Source organism: Mustela putorius, unplaced genomic scaffold, assembly GCF_011764305.1.
Source record: "Mustela putorius furo isolate JIRA1106 unplaced genomic scaffold, ASM1176430v1.1 tig00003853_pilon_pilon_pilon, whole genome shotgun sequence".
NCBI lineage: Eukaryota > Metazoa > Chordata > Mammalia > Carnivora > Mustelidae > Mustela > Mustela putorius.
Genome location: NW_025422005.1, coordinates 32,461,753 through 32,487,688, shown reverse-complemented (window position 1 = coordinate 32,487,688; position 25,936 = coordinate 32,461,753). Strand labels below are relative to the sequence as shown.

Genomic DNA, 25,936 nt, shown 5'->3' with positions numbered 1-25,936 from the left:
CTAGGGATGGAAAGAGGCAGGATTTGAATGCCTGTAGTCTATTTTCAGAACTCAGTGGCTGTTAATCACTACATTGTACTGCTTACTGGGCTATGAGTTAATAGAGGGTAATATTTCAAGTAAGGGCATGACAAAGATATGAAGATTGGATTTTGAGTGTGTTGGGAAGCAAATAGCAAAATTAAAGTTGACATTGTGTCCACATATTTTAAAACTGAACTGGGTATCAGCATTGTAAGAGATACGTCTTGTTTGTTTTCAGGTAAACTTTTTGTTTGTCCTTCCTAATAGCCTTTCAACTCAGAAATTGCATTGTTTTCAGTGCTTTTCACTGTTGGCTTTGTTATGCACTTAGCTTTCCACATTGCCACTGTTCAGGAACCTTGGCTTGAGATAGCCAAAGCTCACTTTTACCTCTCCTCAGCCTTCTTATAACTGAATTTTTGTTTTCCATTATGGACAGTTAGTGTTTCAGTCCTAGGTAGAGATACTGTCCTCCTTCACTTGAAAACTCCGAAAACACCACAGTGGCATTTTATAACTGTCAAAAGATTTGATCATCTTAATTGGCATAATTGGATTTTAGTGCACAAATAACAAGAACCAAAGCACAGTGTTTTGGTTAAAGAGATTGACTTATACTGAAATTGGAAAAGGCATCTGCTATACAGGATTTTGGATTTAATAGAATTTGTTATAACCAGATCAGCAAAGCATTATTACTGTGGACCATCTGTTGGGATATGGAAATAGCTTTGTTATATGGAACCAGATGTTGTATTTATATTTATAACAATGGTATTCTATTTATTTTAAGTAGCCTTTTGTAGTTAGGTACCTTCAGTTTCTATTCTGCTTAACATACCAACTGATAACTTGAGAATGTGATGTCTTTCAAAATGGTTACTACTTTCTTATAGAATTGAGGATTTTATTCTGAAACGGAAAGAAGTGGCACTTACATATGGTGTCAAACTTTTGTCCTGTAACAAGATAAAATATAGGATAAATAAGAATATGACTTAATTAGGACCATATTCAATAAGAACTCTTACTTTGACACATTTAATAAGCATAGATTCTGATAGTTACTAAACCACTCTGGTTGCTTTAAGATTTTAGCATAAATCTGAAGTGATTTTGTTTTGGTATAATCAGACCTACATTGGCACTGCCCTGTCAGACTTATTTCCCATCATCAGTGGGTGAAGTAGTCTGTAATGGACTCATGCTTATGGAATGCAATAAGAGGAACTGTTCTCAGAACATAATCTTAGAGGTCTCTCTTCTGAATTGAATGCTAATAGTTTAGGGGTGGGGAAAATCCTTGCGTGGGAGTTTTCAGAGAGAGTCTCTATAACTTTGCATGTTGGCTCTCTTAGTTCATTTGGGCTGCTATAACAAAATACCACAGATGGGTAGCTTAGAAGTAACAAAAATTTATTGCTCACAATTGTGGAGGCTGGAAAGTCTAGGAACAAGGCACCAGCATTGTTGCCTTTTGGTGAAGGCCTTACAGCTGGCACCTTAGCATGTGGAAGGTGCAAGGGAGCCTTCTGGAGCCTCTTTTATGGGAGACTAATCCCATTCATGAAGGCTCTACCATCATGATCTAAGCATCTCCCAAAGACCTACTTCCTAATACCATCATTTGGGGTTTAGGATTTCAGCGTGTGGGTTTTGGGGGGAGGGGCAGAAACATCAAACTGCAGCATAGCTTTGGCTGTTTTTTCATTCACATGTAGAGAGGATCATGAAGAGTTGGGTCACACATGGGAGAGGGTCACAGAACAGTTGGTCCATTTTTTCAGGATGATCCTATATTTGAAGGAGACTACCCAGTAAACTTTTAGCTAAACTCTTCTGGATTACAGAGCTAAAAGCTGTAAAGGAATTTACCTACTGGACAGCGTCCTGCCCAGTGGTATAGTGATATCAAGGAAATAAGATTGATCTGAATCATACAGTGCTGATGTTACCTTATTAGAGATCTCAGAAGTTGGGCTTGGAATTTTTTTTTTTTAAATATTTTTTGTTTGACACAAAGCAAGAGCGAGAGAGGGAAAAGCAGGCCAGCTGAGCAGGGGGGCTTGATTCCAGGACCCTGAGGTCATGACCTGATCTCAGGGCAGACGCCTAATGACTGAGTCACCCAGGCACTCCAGGTTTGGAATTTTTCTTAAAGTAGAGATCTGTCCTTATTGAATGTTGACACAGATTTGTGAGGGAAATGGATGGGGGGGGTGGGCAGACTGTAAGAACTCACTAATAATTTCATACTGCTTACAGAGAGATTGGACTGAGGGGAGTGCAATATGGTAAAAATAAGTTACTGTTAAGATCCTAGATTTTGGTTGGTGCGTACATGGGTGCTTATTAAATTTGTTTAAAAATGACTAAAATTTCTGTGGCTTGGCCGTAGAACTTTGGGAAATAGACACAACAGTCAAATATGCTGTAGTCAGGAGCAGGTTAACTGTCATTGTAGGAGATGAATAATATATAGCATAAGTTTCTGCTAGTGTGGTTGGGTCTGCTAATCTATAACATGCTCTCCCTGTCTACCCTATGTAAGGAGGTCTTGATGGTATTGTCGCGCTAAGCGTATACATGGTAATCACCATTGGAAAAGGGATTTTGTTTATGTGGGGAAGTCGTGTTTTATATTGTTTATTATAGAGGACGTGTGTTTTGGGAAAATAACCATTTTATATTTGAGTAATACTTTTTGAAAAGCATTTTCTCTGATCTGTTCAGTGTTGGACCCTCCCAACAGCCCAGTAATAGACACGGTGCGGCAAGTAGTATGCCTACCGACAAATGGAGAAAATGAGATACAAGCTAAGACTTAGTATTACTCAAGTTGTTCAATAGCACCAAAACAGGAACCAAGATCGTGCATTCTGTTTCTGGTCTTGTACTCTTTATAGGAAACTGACTAAGGTTTTATGAAGAATATGCTTTGGATTTTTGAGGTAGAAATTAAAGGCTATGGACCCCAAAGGACCTTGGCTGCTTGGAGCAGAACTTGTGATACTATCAGACTAAGGGACATAAAACTATTGAGAACAACTTCTTGCCTTGTTAAATTTGGGTTCATTTCCAGTCATTGGATGTATTTTTACTTGAGTCTGCTTTCTTTGCCTTTGTAGAATTCTGGAGGCATGGAGGAGACAGACTCAGAAGGGATACTTTTAAGAATTAGAAAATTGCAGATTCGGTCTTATGTTATGGAAGTACACATCTATAACATGTAGACTCTTAAGAAAATGTACCTGGAACACGAATCTACTGAGGGAGCTAGGGTTACTGTCATAGTGTGAGTCTGTTGTTTCTTGCCCAGTGGGTAGGAAGAATGATAGTATGTATATAAAGAAGTTACAACTGCATAGAAAAAAAAACTGTGAAAGAAAGCATCATAGTAGGTAGTCTTTATTTTCTCCTTTGAACCCATTTTATGTTTTCTGAGTTCTCTACAGTGAGCTTATACCATTTTTATAATCAGGAAAATTAAACATGTATGAAAATTTAGAATGAGAATTTAGAAAAATGTGAATCATAACACTTTGGAAGAGCAGTTTAAACACTTGGTATTGGGACGCTTGGATGGCTCAGTTGCTTAAGCGTGGGCCTTGGGCTTAGGTCATGATCTCAGGGTTCTGGGATTGAGTCCTGCGTCGGGCTCCTTGCTCAGCATGGAGCCTGCTTCTCCCCCTCTCTGCTTCTCCCTGCTTGTGCTCACTCACTCTCTCACTCTCTCTGATAAATAAGTAAATAAAATCTTAAAAAAAAAAAAATCCTTGGTGCTATCAAAGTATTTTGCTTTCTGGGCAGTTACAGTAACAAATACGTTTGATAATTGTTTCATTATAATCTATTGGTCAAATTGTGTGTGTAATAAGTGTTTTGGATTTTTCTTTGCATTAGAATTTGGTCATTTAGCTCTCCTGATTAAGGAATTAATTTTAGTTCCCTAGAAGCAACCAAGACCTTAGGTTTACTTTAGTAATTATTTATCAATAAGTGACCTAAAAATAGCATACCAGTTTATAAAGAAAACTAGACTTAAGATCTACTTTTATGCTGCCATATCATTGGCAGGTTTCAAATAATAAAAACCATTTGTGGTTTTTTTTTTTTTTTTAAGATTTTATTTATTTAGTAGGCAGAGAGGCAGGCAGAGAGAGAGGGGGAAACAGGTTCCCTGCTGAACAGAGAGCCTGATGTGGGGCTCCATCCCAGGACCTGGGATCATGACCTGAGCCGAAGGCAGAGGCTTTAACCCACTGAGTCACCCAGGTGCCCCTATTCGTGGTTTTTTAAGGTAGTTTTCATCCAGGGACGTTGGACTCATTAATGTCTCTCACTTGTTTGCTCATTTATTCACCATTTGCTGTGTCCTGGGCACTGTACTAAAAGCCAGGGACACAAGTGAAAGGGTCCTTGCCAGCGAGGACTACAGCTTTTAGTTTGGGAGAGACACTGCAGAGGTAATCTGTGGCATGTGGAGGTATTCTGGAATTTCTTCTGTTTTCTGGTTAACTAAAAAGGCAGAGTGGCTAGCTTTGTTTTTTGAAGAACTTAATGTATTTAGTGGTGTCAGTAGATGGCTTTAAGAGAAGCTAATGGCTTCATAGTTAATTCTCTGCCTGCAAAATATTCAAAATCATTTATCTAAAGAATTTCTTTATCTAAGGAACATTTCTTATTGAGGTAAATGACCTAGCATTCAGATTTTCTTTGGGAGCAACCTTATATTTACTCTTTCAGGATAGAGATTGCATCTTCTTTTTATTTATCCTCTATATTTAACACTTAAAAGACATTAACGGGCATATTATATATTTACTGTAGTTGTAAATGAAAGGATATTTCATGTTTAATATATTTTTTAAAGATTTTATTTATTTATCTGACAGACAGATCACAAGTAGGCAGAGAGGCAGGCAGAGAGAGAGAGAGGAGGAAGCAGGCTCCCTGTTGAGCAGAGAGCTTGATGCGGGGCTCAGTCCCAGGACCCCGGGATTATGACCTGAGCCGAAGGCAGAGGCTTTAACCCACTGAGCCACCCAGGCACCCCTCATGTTTAATTTTAAGAACTTTTTTGGAAAGATTTTTGGAGAGCTCGAGCATGTGCTCAGGAAGGGTAGAAGGGAAGGGAGAAAGATTCTAAAGCAGACTCCACACTGAGTGGGGAGCCGACTTGGGGCTCAGTCCAATGACCACTGTGAAATCATGGCCTGAACCAAAACCAAGAGTTGGATGCTTTACTGACTGAGCCACCCAGGTTCTCCTAGAATTTTAATATTGTTACAAATACATTGTTTTGAAAGTTTCCTTTTGTCTGATATGGTGAGAAGTACAGTAGTTCCTAAATTTAAGAGTTAATCATTCAGGCCAGCGAGATTTCCCACTAAAGCACTTGATGCGTACTTACTTGGCTACTCTTAGAACGCCCGTAGTCACAGATACCTATAAGATAGACTGTCATTAGCTCTAATTGAGGTAAAATTTCCTTTAAGTTCATCTCTTTCTTCATCCTCTTTGGAACAGTAGAGACCCAGTTTGTGTTCTTTATCAAGATAATCCTTCAAATATTTCAGTGATTATTCATTCAGCAAATACTTCTAGAACACCTGTGTGTGCAAGACACTGTTCTGGGCATCATGAGAGATGTGAAGGTAATTAAGAGGAGTAGTCTGTTCACAGAGAGCTGATACAGAGAAAGAGCCACCAGCTTGTTGAAAAGGAAGTTTTGCTTATGATCAGGAAAGCTTTGTGGAGATAATGTTTGAATTAAGATTAGTGGTGGACCTTCTAGGCCTGCAGCATAATAAACCCAGACATATGGAGCACAGTGCAAGTTAGAGGGGTAGCAAGAAACAGAGGATACTCTGTTTCACAAAGTACCCTCCAGAATATTAAAATATTCATTGTATCCCCAGCTTGTGGAGGAATGTTTGGCCAATAATTGGGGCTTGGTGAATTTTTGTTGAATGAATGAATAAATGGTTCCTTTTGGGAAATACTGAATATCTTTCCTGAATAATGGTAAAGCACTTGAGGATATTGAACCCTTTGATAAGTCTGTTAGAAAAGTGTTTATCTCAGATTTATCTGACAATGGAATGCCTGTTAATGACTCTTGAAATCCTCTGGAAAGTACTACACCAGGGGTCTCTATGGTTGAGGTGACAGGGAAGGCTGGGAAATGTTTTCTTCTCCACACTAAACACACCTACTTTTTTCAGACATTCTGCACTTGACATTTGGCTTCTAAACTTGTCACTAGTCTGATATCTCTCCCTGCAAGCATTCTAGCTTGTAAGTGTTTTTAAAATGTGATGCTGGAAACAGAGCTCAATACTCCAGTTGTGAACTAACTAGTAAAGAGTGCATGGGGCTGTTACCCTCCTTGATCTGGGTACTATGCTTCTAGTGAAGTTTAAGATTGTATTTTGTTTCTTTTTAGCAGCTGAGTCACTCTCTTGGCTCATATTTAGTTCTCATATTAATTTACAAGAAGTTCTTTGAATAGATTCAGAGAGATTTCTTATTAGTAGAGCTAACAAATGAATGCTGGTTTTCATCTGATTGAGTCTAGGCTGTTTTCTTCAGAAATACTAGTCATTCTTAAGCTTCCTGAAATCAGAGAAAGAAAAGAAAAAGAATTAATTGTACGGTGCTGGACTTGACCAAGTAACAGGAAAGTCTGCAAGTGCACTGCTATTTGTAAAAGCAGATAACATATAATGAATCCCCATATACCCATCACAGATTTGACCATTATTAAGCTGTTTGCCACATATGCCTCAACCCTCTTTAAGTATTTAATTTTTAAAATTAAAAAAAATTTTTTAAAAATTTTTTTACTTATTTGAGAGAGAGGGAGAGAGAAAGAGAGAATGAGCCAGGGAGGAGGAGAAGAGGCTGAGGGACAGCAGACTCCTTGCTGAGCAGGGAGCCTGATGCAGCACTTGATCCCAGGACCCTGGGATCATGACCTGAGTAGAAGGCAGATGCTTAATGTACTGAGCCACCCCCCCCCTGTTAGTTTGACATACCTGGCCCACTAAGAGCCAGTAGTCCAATGTTAAGAGACAGACGCATACAAAATAATACAAAGCAGATTTTTTTGCTTTCCCATGTCATGCCTTGATTGTTCCCCCATTGTGCCCCCCCCCCCCCGAAAATGCTGCCAGGGGAATCTTAACCCATTATTGTAGTCATGTATTGATGAGACCCCCAGTTGATTCCCTCTTGAATCAACCTAAATTATACTGTTTTTGCTTGGTACTCAGTCTTCCCACTACCTCCCACCTTTACCTAATGTGGAACTCAAGGCACAACCTTTTTTTTCTTTTAAAGATTTATTTATTTTTTTTGAAAGAGAGAGAGAGAGGGGGAGAGAACACAGCAGGGGAAGAGGGAGAAGGAGAAGCAGGCTTCTTGCTGAGAAGAGGGCTTGATATGGGGCTCGATTCCAGGACCCTGGGACTGTGACCTGAGCAGATGGCAGACACTTAACAACTGAGCCACCCAGGCACCACCCCCCCCCCTTTTTTTAAAAACCAAATTTATACAATTGTGCAGAATTTTCATTTTTCAAACAATTTATTGACATTTTGAGAGAAGTCTTTTTCTGTGTAATACTGGGAAGGTTTTTGTTTGTTTTTAAGATTTTATTTATTTATTTGAGAGAGAGAGGAAGAGAAAGGGAGGGAGGGAGAGCATGAGAGGGGAGAAGGTCAGAGGGAGAAGCAGACTCCCCTCGAAGCTGGGAACTGGATGTGTGGGACTCTGTCCAGGACTCCAGAATCATGACCTGAGCTGAAGGCAGTTGCTTAACACCCAGGCACCCTGTTTGTTTTTAAAGATTTTTTTTTATCGAATAGAGAGAGTGAGAGAGAGAGGGAGAGAGCGTGAGCATGGGGGAGGGCAGAGGGAGAGGGAAAAGCCGACTTGAGCCCGGGACTTATCCCAGAACCCTGGGATCATTATCTGAGCTGAAGGAGAATGCCTAACCAACTGGGCCACCCAGGTGCTCTTTTGTTTTGTTTCTTTCTGTCTGTCTGTCTTTCTTTTTAAAGATTTTATTTATTTGAGAGAGAAAGAAGTTTAATAAGTACTTATGGAGAGTATTGGCACGTATGTCAGTGGGCCTATTCTTGCTGCCTTCAACCTTCTCAGAATCAGCCAAAGCTTTTGCCAGTTAAAAGTAAATAATCCAGATCTAAGTCTTTTTTCCTCTTACCTCAGAAGCCTCCTTAAAAAAAAAGCCCATTTAGTGGTCTGAATCACAGATGACAGATAACGTGGTTTGCATGTGGCCACTTCCCCATCACTTTGTCCATGGCAAACTACTAATTACTGGTTGTTTTTAGACGTGATCTCCTCAGTGTAGCCCTTCAGGTAGCTATTACCTATTGAGCATAGTTGGTAAATGATATGAAACCTTTCTGCTATCCTTGTCCTAAACCAGTAGTTCCTGAATTGTGTATCAGAGTCACCTGAGATACTTTATTTAGCAGATTCGGTAGGTTTCACCCTAGACTCTTGAGTCAGGATTTTTGGGAACAGGGCAGCTCTAGCAGTGGGATACTGTAGCCTCCCGTCTTTTGCAATACAGCATGACATTCCTCTGGTAATCAGTACATTCTGATGTGTTCAGTTTACTTTTCAGGGATATTGTAGGATCTCTTGCTTTGAATTACACCAGGCAAAGCACATGAATCAAATGACCAAGATAAAGATACAGGATCCAGAGAGGTGGCATCTTGGCTTTCTAAATATAACTGAGTTTAAATTTAAAGCCTCAAAACCCTTCAGCCCTCTGAAGGCTTATTCTCTCTGTTTAGTGAATACCTTTAAAAGTTTAAAATAGAAGAGTTCAGCATTTTTGTAGTGAACAGTCTTTTGAATTTTTCTTATTTCATGTAAATTCAGTAGAAGTGACAAGCATATAATATGATTTAGTTTCACATATTTTTGTCAGATTTTCCATAAAAACTAAGCTATAAATTGGGAAAAAGTTCTTTATTAGACCACATCATATGATTTTGGTACCAGAAATTGTGGTTAAGTTATTGAGCAAAGTAGGGAGACTGAAGCTTCAGGATTATCCAGTGAGTTAATGACAGACCTAGAAGTAGAATCTTGTGTTACTTGCTTAGGTTATGATTTGGTTTGAAGAGGGTGGCCTGTGATCTGTTTATATAAATTGCAGGAAGTAAGGTTTGGGGTTTGGAAGAATCTATAGTTCTCTGATGTTTGGCCAAGAAGCTCCTCTCCCTCCACATTTACCACCTGTTCGATTGACACCCGACCTAAACTATGAAGGGGAAGGAGGCAGTTAGTTTAGACTCTTCAGTGTTAAAACAGTCTTAAAAAGCTAAAGCTGATTGCTTGGCATGCATTTTTCATCTTCCGTTATTAGAGAATAACCTGGGTTTGGTTTTGTTTTAGGAGGAGAGAGGTATAACCTAAGTAGTTGATTTGTAGATACTGGTAGAATGTTTTTCTGTAGAATTTTATATAGAATTTTTTTAATGACCCACAAGCGTTATTAAATATGTTTAATTAATAGGTGGTGGAAATAGTGGAACTCAACAGAAAAGAAACTTTATTGAACCACTAATGGTTCAGGGGGTTATAGATTTGAAGATACTGCTGTAGTAACATTGCTTTCTGGTGAAGTCATTACTTTTACTCTCCCTTTCCTGGTCCAGTTTGGGGGTGGGGCTGGCTCCTGTGGCACTACTGAGGGAAGAAGCAGGAACTTAACAAGAACATTTGTGTGATGGAGCTCTAAACTTGCTCTTTTTTTTTTCTTAAAGCTTTATTGAGATAGAATTCATATGCTGTACAGTTCACCTATTTTAAGTGTGAAATTTAATGTTTTTTAATGTATTCAGAGGGTTGTGTAACCATTACTGCAGTCTAATTTTAGAACATTTTTCTCTCTCTGAAAGAAACCCCATCCATACCCAGTCAGTCCCCTTTACTTCCCCACTCCTCAGACTCTAAGAAACTAATCTAATTTAATGTAACTATTAATCTGTGGTCTGACTACTAATTTAATTTGCCTGTTTTGGACATTTGATATAAATGGAATTGTGTAGTCTTGTGACTGGGTTCTTTCACTTAGCATGTTTTCAGGGGTCATGTTGTAGCATATATTATCCCTTTTTTATTAACTATTCCACTGTATGGATATAGTACAACTTATTTATCTATTCATCAGCTAGTGGCATTTGGATCGTTTTCACTTTTTTCTTTTTTTAAGATTTTATTTATTTATTTGACAGAGATCACAAGTAGGCAGGGAGGCTGTCAGGGGCGGTAGGAAGGGGCAGGCTCCCTGCTGAGCAGAGAGAGCCCCATGCGGTGGCTGGATCCCAGGACCCCTGAGATCATGACCTGAGCTGAAGGCAGAGGCTTAACCCACTGAGCCACCCAGGTGCTCCTTACGTTTTTTCCGTTATTTAATGTTGCTGTGAACATTTGTTTATAGATTTTTGTGTGGATGAATGTTTTCATTTCTTCTATATAGACTCTTGGAGTAGAATGGCTGTGTCATATGGTAACTCTGTTTAACTTTTTAGTAAACTGCTTAACTTTCTGAAGTGGTTACACTGTTACATTTCCACTAGCAATATATAAGTTTCAGTTTCTCCATACCTTTGCAGGAGTTGTTATTGTCTGTTTTTTTAATTATAGTTATCCTAGTGGGTATGAAGTAGTATCTCATTGTGGTTTTGATTTGCATTTCCCTGATGACTAATCTTTTCATGTGCTTATTGGACATACGTAGATCTTAGTAACTTTTATCTTTGCCCAGTTTTTGCAGTCAAATGCTGTACCCATGAGCTGTATCTCCAGATCTTTCCCCACTTTTAAATTGGGTTATCTTTTTATTATTGAGTTTTAAGAATTCTTCATATAGTCTGGATACTTAACTTGCTCTTCTAACTACAGATTGGTCCTAAATTATTTGCCTTGAGGTAGGGAGAAGTATTTGATGGGTGCAAAGACTGTATTTAAAAGGTTTGGTGAGGGGGCACCTGGGTGGCTCAGTGGGTTAAAGCCTCTGCCTTTGGCTCAGGTCATGATCCCAGGGTCCTGGGATCGAGCCCTGCATCATGCTCTCTGCTCGGCAGGGACCCTGCTTCCTCCTCTCTCTTTGCCTGTTTCTCTGCCTACTTGTGATCTCTGTCAAATAAATCAATAATCTAAAAAAAAAAAAAAAAAGAGGTTTGGTGAGTTTTCCATCAAATCTTGCTCTTATTTAAAGTGTACTCTTGGGATGCCTGGGTGGCTCAGTTGGTTAAGCAGCTGCCTTCGGCTCAGGTCATGATTCCGGCATCCGGGGATCGGGTCCCACATCGGGCTCCTTGCTGAGCAGGAAGCCTGCTTCTCCTTCTGCCTCTGCCTGCCACTCTGTCTGCCTGTGCTCACTCTTCTGACCAAAAAAAAAAAAAAAGTGTACTCTTTTTCAGCTCTTAAGGAACCTGGTTTACTCATATATTGACAAACATGACAGCTAACCGTATGTCAGATTTTGGGGGTGTAACTGAATGAAACAGACATTTATCTGTATTCCAGTGGAGGAGAACCAGACAGTAAAACAGAAGTCATATTGTTGGTGACAAGAGTTGTGAAGAAGAAATCAGAGTAATGGGATACAGTGTGATGAACATTCCAACATATTCTTCACCTTCTTTGATTTCTTAATATGTTCCTCTCTGCTTGACCTTATTGCATTTCCTATTTCTTTTCTTTTTTTTCTTTTCTTTTTTTCCCTTTCTTTCTTTCTTTCTTTTTTTTTTTTTTAACAGAAAACATCTATAATTTATTAAAAATTGCACGAGCACCAACGTGAAGACAGACTTTTCTCTCTGGTGCCTATGTTTCTTTCACCTGGTGTATGTTTGGGTTCTATCCTGAGAACTAGAGATCCCTAGAAGGCCCAGAAGTTCTAGAGTGGTACAAGTGATCATGAAGTGTCCTGGGAAAAGGCCAGGAAACAATGATCTTGACCACTATACAGCCTGACACCACATTTATAATGAAAAATACCTATAATGAAAAATGCCTTTCATGGGGCACTGGGGTGGCTCAGTTGGTCAAGCCCTATTTATTTTCATTTTATACAATTTGTAGCTAAATCTCTATTTCCCTACCCTGGTTCTTATTCCTTTGCAGTCTGTTTTTTTGCTTTCACTAGAACACAAAACACACCCTCTGTACTGTCAATGATCTTCTAATAAAAGACAGTATTCTTTTTTCACTGTGTTTCTATTTTAATCGACATTTTGCCTTTCTGTGCATTAAATCATTTGTAGCCATCTCCAGTACAATTTTCTTAAGTTATTTTTTATTTTAAACTAGTTCCTCTTCTCTTAATTATCTACTAGAGCCCTCCAAAGTTTAAGTTTGGCCTCTCATCTTCCATTAATTCTCCCTTGGTGAACTGATCATTCTCACATGATTTTAATTGCTTTCTGAGAGCATAGGACTCTCGGATCTCACCTTTTAGCTCAAGCTGTGCCACTGCCTTTAGGTATAGCTAGTTGAGGTAAGATGAGTAGGTGATTGCTGCTCACTCAGCAGGATTCTTTTCCCCTTACTCCTTCCTATGGTAGATTTCTTCTGTTCTGGCTGATTAAGACAGGTTATTTCTTTGACTGCTTTAATAATTACCTGTGACTAATGGTGTAACAAGTCATAGTGCTCAGTTAAGTAAGATGAGTCAAAGGGGTTGTTCCTTCATGGATACGAGTGAATTTTATACTCTCAAGTCTTTTGAAAGACAGGTCTAAGTTCAGAAGTTTAAAAAGAAAAAAAAAAAAAAAGGAATAGTTTCTGACTCTAGTCCTCTAGTCCTGTAGCCTTTATTTTCAACCAGCTTGTAGTTCTTTTTCTAATATTATGCAGATGTTTTCATTCAAACTGTGGTCCCTGAAACTGAGGCATGGATCTTCTCTTTTGTGGAAAGAAGGGAATTAAGCCTTAGAGAAGTTTAACAGTATACCTAATTTCATAATTGGGATTCCAGTCTAGGTCTTGACTCAAGGTCATGAATGTTGCTAAGTTCTTTGTAAACTATAAAGCAGCATATTCCTGTGTTGGTTGGAGAGAGGAGAATAAGAATTAAATAAGAATTACTTGGGAGCTGGGCGCCTGAGTGGCTCAATGGGTTAAAGCCTCTGCCTTTGGCTCAGGTCATGATCCCAGGGTCCTGGGATCAAGACCTGCATTGGGCTCTCTGCTCAACAGAGAGCTGCTTCCCTTCTTCTCTGCCTGCCTCTCTGCCTACTTGTGATCTCTGTCAAATAAATAAGTAAAATCTTAAAAAAAAAAAAAATCTTACTTGGGAGCTTTTTCAAAATACTTTGTCCCATTTCACCTCCTGCTCCCAAATAATACATTATTATACTTTTAGTTTGTTAAACATTTGCTTCCTAAATGTAAATAGTTTATAAGTTTATAACTTTTATTTTTTTAAAAATTTTCGAGCCTCCCATGGGGCTTAGAACTCACAACCCTGAGATCAAGAGTCGCATACTTACCTGACTAAGCCGGCCGGGTGCCCCTGTAACTCAGTTTAATATACCCTTGAAGACTGCTTGTATTACTAAAAGGAATTCCATATTCTTATGTTGGTGATGGTGTATAAGACAGTTGCTTCTACTGGAGCATATTCATCATTGAGTAACTGGTTTTTAGTACCCATATTCTGGTTGTGCCATTTTACACAAACTTTCTTATATGTTGGATTTTAAAGGATTTGGAGAAAATTCTACAAGGTGCTTTTTGCACCAACTCAAACTGTATAAATTATGGATATAATTGAATGAGTTAATATAATTATTCAACTATAGTTGGCTTCAGAAGTGTGAGTTTGTAATTCAGAGGACACTGAGACTTTCCCGACTGAACTGTGAACTTTAGCCTTCTTTTGTGAGATTTCCATGTTGCTGGTCATGTATTTGTTGTGTAGGGAGAAGATTGGCAGATGTTTGTTCTTTCAGTTAACCAGCCTGGGGTTCACCATTTAGGAGCAGTAGTCAAGATTAAAAATGGAGAAACCTGAAACTAAGGCATTGAGGCTAAAGCAGATTAGAAAGATAACTGGGAGCTAGAGTTGGTAGTAAATGGTAAATAGTTGGGGGTCCTAAGGGTTTTGATGTCTGGGGGACTCAAAATATAAGATCCTTTTCCGTTACCTAAGTTCTGAACTGAAGAATTTAACAAGAACCAACAGATGAAAAAATATTACTACTTTTAAAATTATTTTTTAATTGAGATACAGATCCACATACTGTAAAGTTTATCATTTTAAGGCATGTAATTTGGTTTTATACTGAAGGTTTTTTTTAAGATTTTTATTTAGGGATGCCTGGGTGGCTCAGTTGGTTGGGCCTTTGGCTCAGGTCATAATCCTGGGGTCCTGGGATCAAGTCCCATATAAGGTTCCTTGCTTGGCGGGGAGACTGCTTCTCCCTCTGTCTGCCATTCCCCCTGCTTGTGCTTGTTCACTGATTTTCTCTAAGAGATAAGTGAATAAAATCTTTAAAGAAAAACTATTTGTTTATTTGTGAGACAGAGTGAGCACAAGTTGGGGGAAGAGCAGAGGGAGAGGGACAAGCACACTCTGCTGAGTGTGGAGCCAAATGTAGGGCTTGATCCCACAACACGGAGATCATGACTGAGCTGAAACCAAGAGTCAGATGCTCAGTTCACTGAGCCACCCAGGTGCCCCTTAGTGTTTTTGTACAACTGTCACTGCTATCTAGTGCCAGAACACTTTAATCATTCCAGAAAAAAACTCATAGAAATCACTCCCTGTCCCCCCATCTTTTGGTTACTACTAATCAATTTTCCAAATATCTGTCTGTGTCTGACATCTTTCACTTAGCATGAGGCTTTCAAGGTTCAGCTATGGTGTAGCATGTAACAGGACTTCATTCCTTTTTATGGCTGAATAATAATATTGTATATTATGGATAGTGTGTATATATGCCACATTTTGTGTATTCATTCATAAGGTTTTTTTTTTTAAGATTTTATTTATTTATTTGACAGAGATTACAAGTAGGCAGAGAAGCAGGCAGAGGGGGAGGGGGAAGCAGGCTCCTCACTGAGCAGAGAGCCCGATTCAGGGCTTCATCTCAGGACCCCAGGGTCATGACCTGAGCTGAAGGCAGAGAGGCTTTAACCCACTGAGCCACCCAGAAGGCCCTCCATTCATAAGTTTAACATTCGATTTTATTCAACTTTTTGGCCATTTATAAATCCTACTGCTATGAACATTTATGTGCAAGTTTTTGTGACCATAGGTTTTAAATTCTCCTGGGTATGCACATACACACACATGTATACACAGACACATGTGTGTGTAGGATTGAGTTGCTGGATAATATGGTAGCTTTTGGAGGAGTTCTCTTTGTTTTTGCTGAAGCTGATATTGTAGAATATAGATTGTGATTTAGATTTAAAAGTCAAATGGGCTAACTCACTCTCCACATTCTCTTATCCCCACCGTTCCACTCTAGACCGTGGGCCAGCCCTCCTGATATGTAGATTGTCAGGGTCAGCAGAGCAGGTGCATCCAGATCAGTGCCTGTAGACTCCTGATGTAGGTCCTGAGTTAGCTCTACCCAGTAACCAAGTTACTTACCTCTTTGATGAGGAGTGGCCTAAGAGCCTAGGAGTGTTTAGAGAAGTCATTCCTCATAGAAATCAAGGATTGGAAAGAAGTGTTCTATTTTAACAAGGGCAAAGGAAGGAGTTAGGCTAGAAGACCATTCTTAGATAAGAGGACTGTGTCATTTTATGATAGTAAATACATTAAAGAAGATGATGAATTTTGTTTTGGAATGATAGATTTGGGTTTTCCAAGATGGAATGTTAGATATTTATGTTTGGAGATTGATTCCTGTTAGAGACACAAATTTGAGATTCATACAGGTAATTGAAATAGGAGTAGTTAAATCACCCATAAAGTAAAGCAGTAAAGTGTCTAGTAATTAAGTAATCACCATATCTGGAAATCTTTTTGAGGTTTTGATTCTGCAAACTGATGTTTCAGCTGTATCTTTCTCTGAGTGCCTTGTTTCCTTCTGGGTTTTGTGATTTTTGATTGTTAATTAATTTACTTATTTTTATTTTTAAAGTTTATTTTTTAAGATTTTTATTAGAAAGCACTCACGTGAGAGAGCATAAGCAGGAAGGAGAGGAGTAAGCAGGCTCCCCACAAGCAGGGAGCCCACTATGGGGCTCAGTCCCAGGACCCTGGGATTTTGACCTGAGCTGAAGGCAACTGACTGAGTCACCCAGGCACCCATGAAGTTACTTATTTTGGTACCAGATAGTGAGAATAATTCTAGGCCTAGATCAAAGGCAGATTCCCCAGAGGACTTGATTTGCTTTCTCAAGGATGGGTGGGGAATACTACCATTCTAGGACTACCGTAAACAGAATTCTAAGTATGAATCTTTTAAAACCGTAATCTAGGTGAGAGTCAGCTTATGGTTATGAATATTGGGGGGATACTGTTTTACTGCAATCATTGTCCCATCCCCTTGTTGGCACTCAGTGGCCAAGGTTAAGAAACATTTTTCCTTGCTATCTCTTGGGTAACACCTGGACTTTGCCTTTTGAACCTTGAGCCCCATTGGTCTTTTGAGCCCAAGCTGAAATTCATAGGGTTTGGCAAAATGCCTTGAAGGTGAATGAAAGCTGGTTTCAGTACCCTGCATACTTATTTATTAGTTTCTCTGTTACATTTAGTTTTTGGCCTTGATCAGATGTTATTTTTCTTCAGGGTTATTGATTAATTTATAAAGACTAAGATTTTATCCAGTGTTTGTAATTTACAGTGACATGTTGATTAAGCTATCTATTCTGTCATTCTAGCAGAAGTAGAAGTGCCTTGTCTCTCTCATGTGCGTGCAGGAGAATTCATTCAGCTTCTAGATTAAAGTTTATAAACTTAGGACAGAATCTGATGTTTTGTTTGGTCCACATAGTATTTAGAAAAGAAAAATCAGGAGATTTCAAATAAAATTTTGTGTATCTTGCTTCTTCTGAAAAATTGATTCTTAGAATATTGGGTTTGTAATCCTGCTTAGCAGCAGTTAGCTGGAACAGGACTAGTAGCCGATCCATCCCCTTCAGTATGAACATGTTTTTTTTAGTTGTACAGTCTCCATCATTTGCACAGTATATGCATATATATGTGCTTATGCCCATTCCAACTTCTCTCATTCATGTTACGTGTAGACAGTTGTGGATCATCCTTGTGCCAGGTATTAGTGCTTAATAGACCATTTTACACTTGTTCATTGATTTATTTAATTCTAGTAACAAACCTGCAATTTGTCCCTAATGAGTAAATAAAATTATATAGGCAGTATTTATTGCCAAGTTACAGATGAAGAATTTGAGGTTCAGTGAGGTTACATAAATTCTTCAAGGTCTCGTAGTGTCATAGTTGAATTTGAAGCTATAGCTTTTTATTCAAAATTCCTTCTGTTTGAATGCTATTTTTAACTTTCTTTTAAACAATGGAACTGTTCTTCACATGAAGTCTTAGTGAATTCTGGTATATAAAATCAATAAAGGTAGCACTGTTTTGATTGAAGAGTAGGTGAGGTAGGGGACAATTATGTGGGAATGGGAACCTGCATACTAACTCTTTTGTCTCCTTTAGGCACTTCTCCCGGATCAGTAGGATTCTGCTAAATAGTTGGGACACACTCTCTGTATAACAAGCATAACAATTTGTTAAATTTTATGAGTTTTCAGCACTTTTGGGTATTACAGTTATAGTGTTACCTATTTCTCCTATGCCTCCTGTTATGTCTGTCTTCAGTATAATTCCTCTTACTGTTTGATATCATTTTTGATTCAGATTATGGTGAATCTTTTAGCCTTCTATTTCTTTTCAGAGTGTTTTAATTAGAAATGAATCTTATTTATAGTTTAGCTTACTTTCGAGCTTCTGATAACTAACTCTTCTTTACTTTTCAGATTTTCTTTGTGGCCAGATGGGTTTGTATGGACAGGCTTGTCCATCTGTAACTTCGTTAAGGTGAGTGCTATTTTTTCTTTATTGGGACGTGTAACGTTTTAAAAGTTATTCAAGGTGAGGTTCATAATAAAATACTGTTTGTTTTGTTGGGTGGTGCGATTTGATGGATTGGGAGATATTTTTGCCTGCAGAGAGAAATTTGTGGTAATGGGATTTGGATTTTAATTTCCACTTAGTTCTTGTATATGGAATAATAAAATTTTTGTACTTCATTTCTTTCTAAAAATTTTCTGCTCTCTACTTGTTTTAATTAGAAAATACACAGTAAATTTTACTGCTTTTGTAGCAGATTAAATAAGACTTGGTGCTAGTTTTTATCTCTTTCTAAATGATGATATAAACATGATACCTAGATTATCCTCATTTACAGTAAATAAGTAAAGCTTAAAAAGTAGGAACTAAATTGTATACAGCCCAGTAGTCTTAGATTTTTTTGAAGTTGCTAAATCTTCTCTACAAATTAAATCTTACATGAAATCCTGTGACTAAAACAGATAAACACAGGACTTTTCTGCTTGCTTATTAGGCTTTCATGTTCTATCCTCACAATTGCCCGTGAGGGATTGTTGCAGTTTCCAGGGCATGGTTTGAGAAAATAACTTAAATTTAATCTGTTAATTGAAATCTTTCAGACTAGAACATGAAGTGTTGATGGCAGTATCTACTGATTACATGTAACTGCTGCAGCTAGGTGCATGTTGAGCACCTAATGTGTTGTTAGGCACTATTCTAAATGCCAGGACTGTAGCAGTGAACATAACAGATAAAAATCCTATAATCATGGAGCTGCATTCTGGTGAAGGGACAATTAAACAAGAAATATCTGTTAGTCTATATGGTGCCAAAGGGAGCACAAGAAGTATGTTAGTGACAGTGATGAGGCTAAGGTGAAGAATAAAATAGAGAAGAGGAATGGGAAACACAGGGGTTTATGTTATTTTAGCCAAGGAAATCTTTACTGAAATGGTGACATTTGAAAACCTGAAAGAGTAATGGACTCTTCCATTTTGGGTTTGTGGACTATGAACATTCCAGGCAGAAGGAATCCAGGAAACGATAAGGCAGGAGACTTGCCTTATGTATTGGAGGAACAATGAGAAAGTCAATATGGCTAGAACAGAGTAAGTGATGAAGAGAGAGTTGGGATTACCCAGTTTTAGAGGGCAGAAGATCGAGGAGGGATAGAAAGTTGTTAGAGCCATGAATGTGAAGTCAAGGAATCGTAATGCTTGAAAGCAATTCTGGTTGTCTAGAATGCCAGAGAAGAAAAATGAATATGCATTTTTAAATACTTTTAGCAGGCAGAGGCTGGTTATCTTTTGTCCTCAGTAGAAAAGCTTTTACTTTGTGTCATTATGGCACTTCTTTCCCTGAGAATGTGTCTCCAGCTTATTAGGGAAATAGATGGAGAGATGGCTTTTCTACTTTGCTAGACTCCATGTATCCTCTGTCCCTAACTCCAAACAAGGGACAGCTATATAGCTCTGAAAAGAACCTATTTATTTTTTTATTTTTTATTTTTTTTAAGATTTTATTTATTTATTTATTTGACAGAGAGAAATCACAAGTAGATGGAGAGGCAGGCAGAGAGAGACAGAGGGAAGCAGGCTCCCCACTGAGCAGAGAGCCCGATGCGGGACTCGATCCCAGGACCCCGAGATCATGACCCGAGCCGAAGGCAGCAGCTTAACCCACTGAGCCACCCAGGTGCCCCTGAAAAGAACCTATTTAAAAAAAAAAAATGACTACCATTATTTTTTTAATTCTAAACCTGCTGTGGAGCTAATTGACTTAATAGTGATTACTGCTCAGTATGATGGGAAGAGTCATTTTACCCCACCCTTTTTTTTTTTTTTAAATATTTAAATCTTTGGATATGGTTACATTGGGACATTTTGCAGACTTTCATCTACTGATTAGACTTCCTTAAAGATTTTTTAGTTGTGGGATATGCTGAAATAATGCTATACTAAAGTCATTGAGATTTTAAACTTCTTTGAGTATGTTTAGATTTAAGCTTATACGTGACATGGGGTTAGGAATAATGTATATCTAGCTTTTGTGCTTGGTAGAAGTTACAGAATTGGAAGGGATGATGAAAGAAAAGAGATAACCATAACTTCTTTGATAATTTGTAACTTATAATTCTTGTGCATATTATTCTAGAATCAAAATTTTTTGTGCATAAAGCTATACAGTTAGCATTTAACTAGTACTCTGTGGTGTCTGAGTTAGGTTATTTAGTATTCTTACATACATCTTTTAGTTCTGTAATATTCTGTATGGTCCATCTTTATAAAGCATAGAGTTACTGTTCTTAAATGTGTGGGTAGAAAACCATTGTTTGTCACTGCCTTTTTTTTTTTTTTTTTTTTGTTAACTAGAAGCAAGCATTGAGTTTGATATAAGGAAGAGGAGAAAAGAATGGCTATTTTTTTGATGGTGGTGGTGGGGGAGAAACCTGGATTACTTGAAACCACAATAAATTTTAGTCTACTTTCCCATAGTCTTCCCCAAACCAGAAATGGCCTCCCCAACAACACTGTCCAAATAGGAATAGAGCTAGAACTCTTAAGCCCACTGACAAATGCTTGTTTGCCATACCTCTGTTGTATGTACTGCCTTTATATCTTGTGTTACAATATCTGTATGTCCGCAAAATGGCTAGATTGAAAATATGAAGTATATGAACTGGTGGGGAACTGAATTTGTGGCTGGGAATGAGAAATGGGTAGGCAGGTAGGGATTTGTAGGCATAGGTAAGAGGGAGTGAACATTTTTGAGTAAATGAAGGTGGGGGGTAAAATGGAAGTATGTGACATTTAAAAATTTTTTGGGTAGGAAAGAGAGTTAGTAAATCGGATTAAGTCCCCTTCCACCCTTAAATATTTAGGCTAATAAACAAGTATTGTTTTTTTGTAGATGATACTAGATATTTAATCTGAATATGTTAGAATTATTTTTAAAATTGCACTTGTTGTATTTTATGTATTAGTAAGACAGAGAGCTGTCGTTAATGTCTTTATATCATGTAATTCTATACCAGTAGATACTATGTAGAATTAGAAAAAGGCACCCCAGGGGTGCCTGGGTGCCTCAGTGGGTTAAGCCTCTGCCTTTGGCTCAGGTCATGGTCTTAGGGTCCTGGGATTGAGCCCCACATCAGGCTGTCTGCTCAGTGGGGAGCCTGCTCCCCCACCCCTCTGCCTACTTGTGATCTTTCTCTGTCAAATAAATAAATAAAATCTTAAGAAAAAGTCACCCCATATTTTCTTTAAAAGAATGATTGCAGGGGTGCCTGGGTGGCTCAGTGTGTTAAAGCCTCTGCCTTCAGCTCAGGTCATGATCCCAGGGTCCTGGGATCGAGCCCCGCGTCGGGTTCTCTGCTTGGCGGGGGGCCTGCTTCCTCCTCTCTCTCTCTCTGCCTGCCTCTCTGCCTACTTGTGATCTCTGTCAAATAAATAAATAAAAAATCTTAAGAAAAAAAAAAGATTGTAAAAGATTTTGTAGTGATAGTAAGATATACTCTTTAAACAAGTTGCTTTTATTTATTTATTTTTTTAATTTGACAGAGAGAGATCACAAGTAGGCAGAGAGGCAGGCAGAGGGGGGGGGAAGCAGGCTCCCCGCTGAGCAGAGAGCCCGATGCGGGACTCGATCCCAGGACCCTGAGATCATGACCTGAGCCGATGGCAGCGGCTTAACCCACTGAGCCACCCAGGTGCCCCTAAACAAGTTGCTTTTAATTGAAATTTTGTTTTTCTTTGCTTGTTAGTATAAATGTCTTTATATCATGTAATTCTATGCCAGTAGATATTATGTGTGAGTTAGAAAAAGGCACTCCATATTTTTTAAAAGAAGGATTGCAAAAGATTTTGTAGTGATAGATATACTCTTTTAAACAAGTTACTTTTAATTGACACTTTTTTTTCCTGTGCTTGTTGGTATATGTGGCATTGAATTTTAACAGAACTTACTGTAACAATACTATATTCTATATAATGAGACTTTTAATTTTTTAATCAGGACCCTGTCAGGGGACAGAAATCACACCACTTGTTTGAACAGAGATATTTTAACAGAATCATTAATTACGTACTAAGTCGTTAAGGAGGTAGCAGAAGGGAGAAAAATAAAACTTAAATATCATGGAGGGAGACACTTCAAGAAGCATCAACCAGCCCCAAGGGCTTAGAGACCAAAGGGAAAACCTAGAGACTTAGGAGGAAGGGTCATATAGAACCAAAACTCAGACTTTGAGGAGAAGGCACTACATGGCTAGTGCTGGTGTCTGAACTCAAAAGAGGGGTCCCATGGGTTTGAGACTCATACCCATGAGTCTCATACCCATGAGGAATGGGTATTGACTGGTCTTTGTGTCTTTCCCTGGGGTAGATGAAGATAGTTCTACAAGTCTAAAAAACTATAAACTGGATTCACTTACTACTATAGGAGGATCTCCTGTTGTGGGGACAGAGAGAGAAATTTTTGCTGGGGTAATGCTCTTATGACACCCAAAGACTAGACAGGAAGGCACCAGTATCTTTTTCCTTCTTCAGGATTTCAGTCCATCTTTAAATGTTTCCTCTTGGCAGAGTCTTAGAGGAAACCACCTGGCAAAGCACAGATGTGGTTTGCAGAGTCCCAGTTTTAAGCATCATTAAGGCAGATTGGGAAAGTAGGAGTGGGGGTTTGGAGTTGAGAGGCAATGAATGACTTAGTAACTTGTTCCAACAACCTACTAAGTAGGGTATAAAAAGATGTTTTTTAAGATCTGTTTTGCATCCAGTGTTTATGTGGTTTTAGTAGAATACTAACATGTTGTTATAAGAAAAAACAATCCCAATTTGGTAAATCATGTGAATTTATATTAAAAATTGTTACAAGATTCATGGATATTCCTTGCAATCTGAATCTATTGCATTCATATCCTGAGTTTGGATGGTGAGAATCTAGATAGTGAATAGTGAATCCTTTAATTTTTTTCAGTTCCTCTGTTTGAATAATAATGAGAATTCAGGTAAATGAGTGATACGGTTTCTAGCATACAAGAAAATCTTAAAAATTTAGCAGAATCTGCTTGGTTCCTGAGATTGTGTAAGATGGATTTTAATCCCGAGACCTACCTCTATTTTGTTTATTTCCATGTACAGATTCAGAAAGAGCAAAAGCTTACCAAAAAAAGTAGAAACTTTCTTTGAACATTTGTTCTCTACTGACAAGTAAACATACATGTGTATATAACCTACTTTTTTCACATGTTGTAGCAATAGACTGTTGTTACGATTTGGTTTAATTAAAGCAAAGTAAAATCTGATGTTTCTTTAGATTTGTTCAGATGAGGCCTTTTCTGCATTTCTACATTGCCTGATATTTTTAAGAGGATTGATTTTACAGTTCACATGTATATAAATCCTGGGATACTGGAGGTTATCAGTAGCACTATAGGTAGTTTCTGGTGACACATACTACCTTCTACCTGATATTTCTTCCTTTTGTTGTTGTTTTTCTATTTTTACCCCATTTTGCACTTGCTTTTTCCTTTTTGTTATGCTTCTCCCTTTAAAAATTAGTAAATTTATTTATTTTAGAGTGTGCCTACACCACTCCCCCCTCCCCCACCATGCCTGTGACCTGGGGGAGGGGTAGAGGGAGAGGGAAACCTCAAGCAGATTCGCCACTGAGCACTGAGCCCAACATGGGGCTCTGTCCCACTACCCTGATACCATAACCGAGCCAAAATCAAGTTGGCGTTTTAACTGAACGAGCCACATTGGTGACCCTGTTATGCTTCTCCCTTAAAGATACCTTTTATTATTGATCTAGTCTGTCTGTTTAGGGTATACTAGGAAACACATAGGGATGTTTTAGCACCAGAGAAGCTCATGTGTTAGTGTCCCAGATGAAATTCCTGTCCATCTGTTTCCTCATTTCTCCTTTCTTGATATTGATGACCCCACTATTTAGAATGACCAGAGAAGGGTGGATTTATTTTAAGACCTCTTGCTGCCTTGTTTTGAGTAACAGCCTTGGTATTGTAAAGGCAGCTCTGGTATGTAATCTTAAAATTAGGTAGATACAGGTTTAAATCTCTAAGATCATACCCATATGATCTTAGAAAGTTACTCACTTTTTCCAATTTTGCAGCAATAGGATTGTTAATGCTTACCTCATTGGTCTGTTAGGATTCATGGGATTAAATATTTACACAAGTCACCTGACATATTTTTTTTCCTCTTTTCTCTTTTTCAATGGTAGAAAGCAAAAGGAAATAAAAGAGGACAGATTTTTGTCCTTTGCTCTCAGCTCAAGAGCATGGGGATTTGTTTTCTCACTTCTATTTCCCTTTCCTCTGAATTCTTAGATTCTGGATTATCTACCAGTAGTGTTCAGGTTTGCAGCTGGCCTTCAGGCCAAGGATGTTGCTGATGTTGAATATTACATGTTTATTATATTCATAGTTTTATGCTATTAGGTTTCTCCCACACAGTGGCAAAATAGCTTTTGCATTGTCATGGCATAGTTCATCATTGTTACCATGTTTATCAAGCTTTTGGAGGGAATTGATAGAATCTATTAATTTGCATTTCTAGGTGTGGCATATTCTGATTAAATAAAGAGTAATGAGAGACCCTCTTAATTTTGACAATTATAGAAACTTTTCTGAACATATTTTGAACTTTTCTGACTTATCTTGTAAAACTTTATTGTCTGATACATTTGCCATTAGCCTCATGTAACTTAATTAAAAATAAAAACAAAAGATCAGTTTCTTAGTCACACTAGCCACAATTTAAGTGCTCAGTAGCCACACATGGCTAATGGCAATCATACTGTATAACACGAATACATTTCCATTGTTGCAGAAAGTACTGGGCAGTGCTGGCTTAGAGCACCCTAAATGTAATTTAATTTTTGATTTTGGATGACCAAATGCCCTAGCACTTCCATTTCAGAATATTAGGTATTGAAGAGTAATGTTGACTAGTCACTGACTTAAGGACATGTTATTAAAAATCACTTTTGTGACTGAATACTGACTTTGATATCTACCATTTATGGTGTTCTCACTACTAGACCAGGCATTATTTAAACATTTTAAAGTATATTAATTAAATCCCTTCAGTAGCTCCATAACTTTGGTACTATTGTTATCTTCATTTCTTAAATGAGGAAATAGGTACAAAAGTTAAGCTTAGCTGAAGGACATACAGTGAATAAAGGGACAGAGCTGGAGTTTATATGTAGGCCTTGCTCCAGTGCCCATGCTCTTAATCACGAAGTTTTTCTTGACTGTCAGTAGTCATCATAACCTGAGGTGTTTTCTTAAAATGAGGGATGTCAAAAATATTCCACTTAATTGAGGATACTATAGAAAATAATTAGAAAAGGGAAATAATGCTGGAAACAGGAAAAAGGGGATAGAAAACTAGTGATTACTTCTGAAATATGTTCTCTAAAATTGGAAAAAATCTTAACTATGCAAGGAAGCAGCTTTTTTTATGGGGAGATGGTAGAGAAATTTGAGTTGCCATGAATTCATTTATGTGGGGGAAATAATATGAGGTAATAGGGAATAGAAAGCATCACCGGGTGTATTGGCAAAGTAAAAGAGGAGTTAAATATAAAATCTGTGCCTGTCAGCAGTGTATAAGGTATAAAATAATACTGAAAAATAAAAAAGTGTTACGATTTGATTTAGTAAACTTATTTTAGTCAAGCTTTACTTGGCTGCAAGTAAAGGAAACCAGCACTGGATGTATCAAAACAGAAAAGGAATTTATTTGTGGAGAATACTGGGGTATTTCACAGAACTGAGAGATGGCTGGATCTCTTGAG

General features: G+C 38.1%; 1 protein-coding gene across 3 annotated transcripts in view; it reads left to right on the top strand.

Moving 5' to 3' along the window:
* FOXJ3 (forkhead box J3) overlaps positions 1 to 25,936 on the top strand; it is a 154,898-nt gene that overhangs the window by 5,521 nt on the left and 123,441 nt on the right. For all 3 annotated transcript variants that reach the window (XM_045064328.1, XM_045064325.1, XM_045064326.1), the window contains exon 2: positions 18,037 to 18,097. In XM_045064328.1, coding sequence (XP_044920263.1) covers positions 18,054 to 18,097 — 44 coding nt within the window. In that variant the 5' untranslated portion in view covers positions 18,037 to 18,053. The remainder of the gene's footprint in view (positions 1 to 18,036; positions 18,098 to 25,936) is intronic.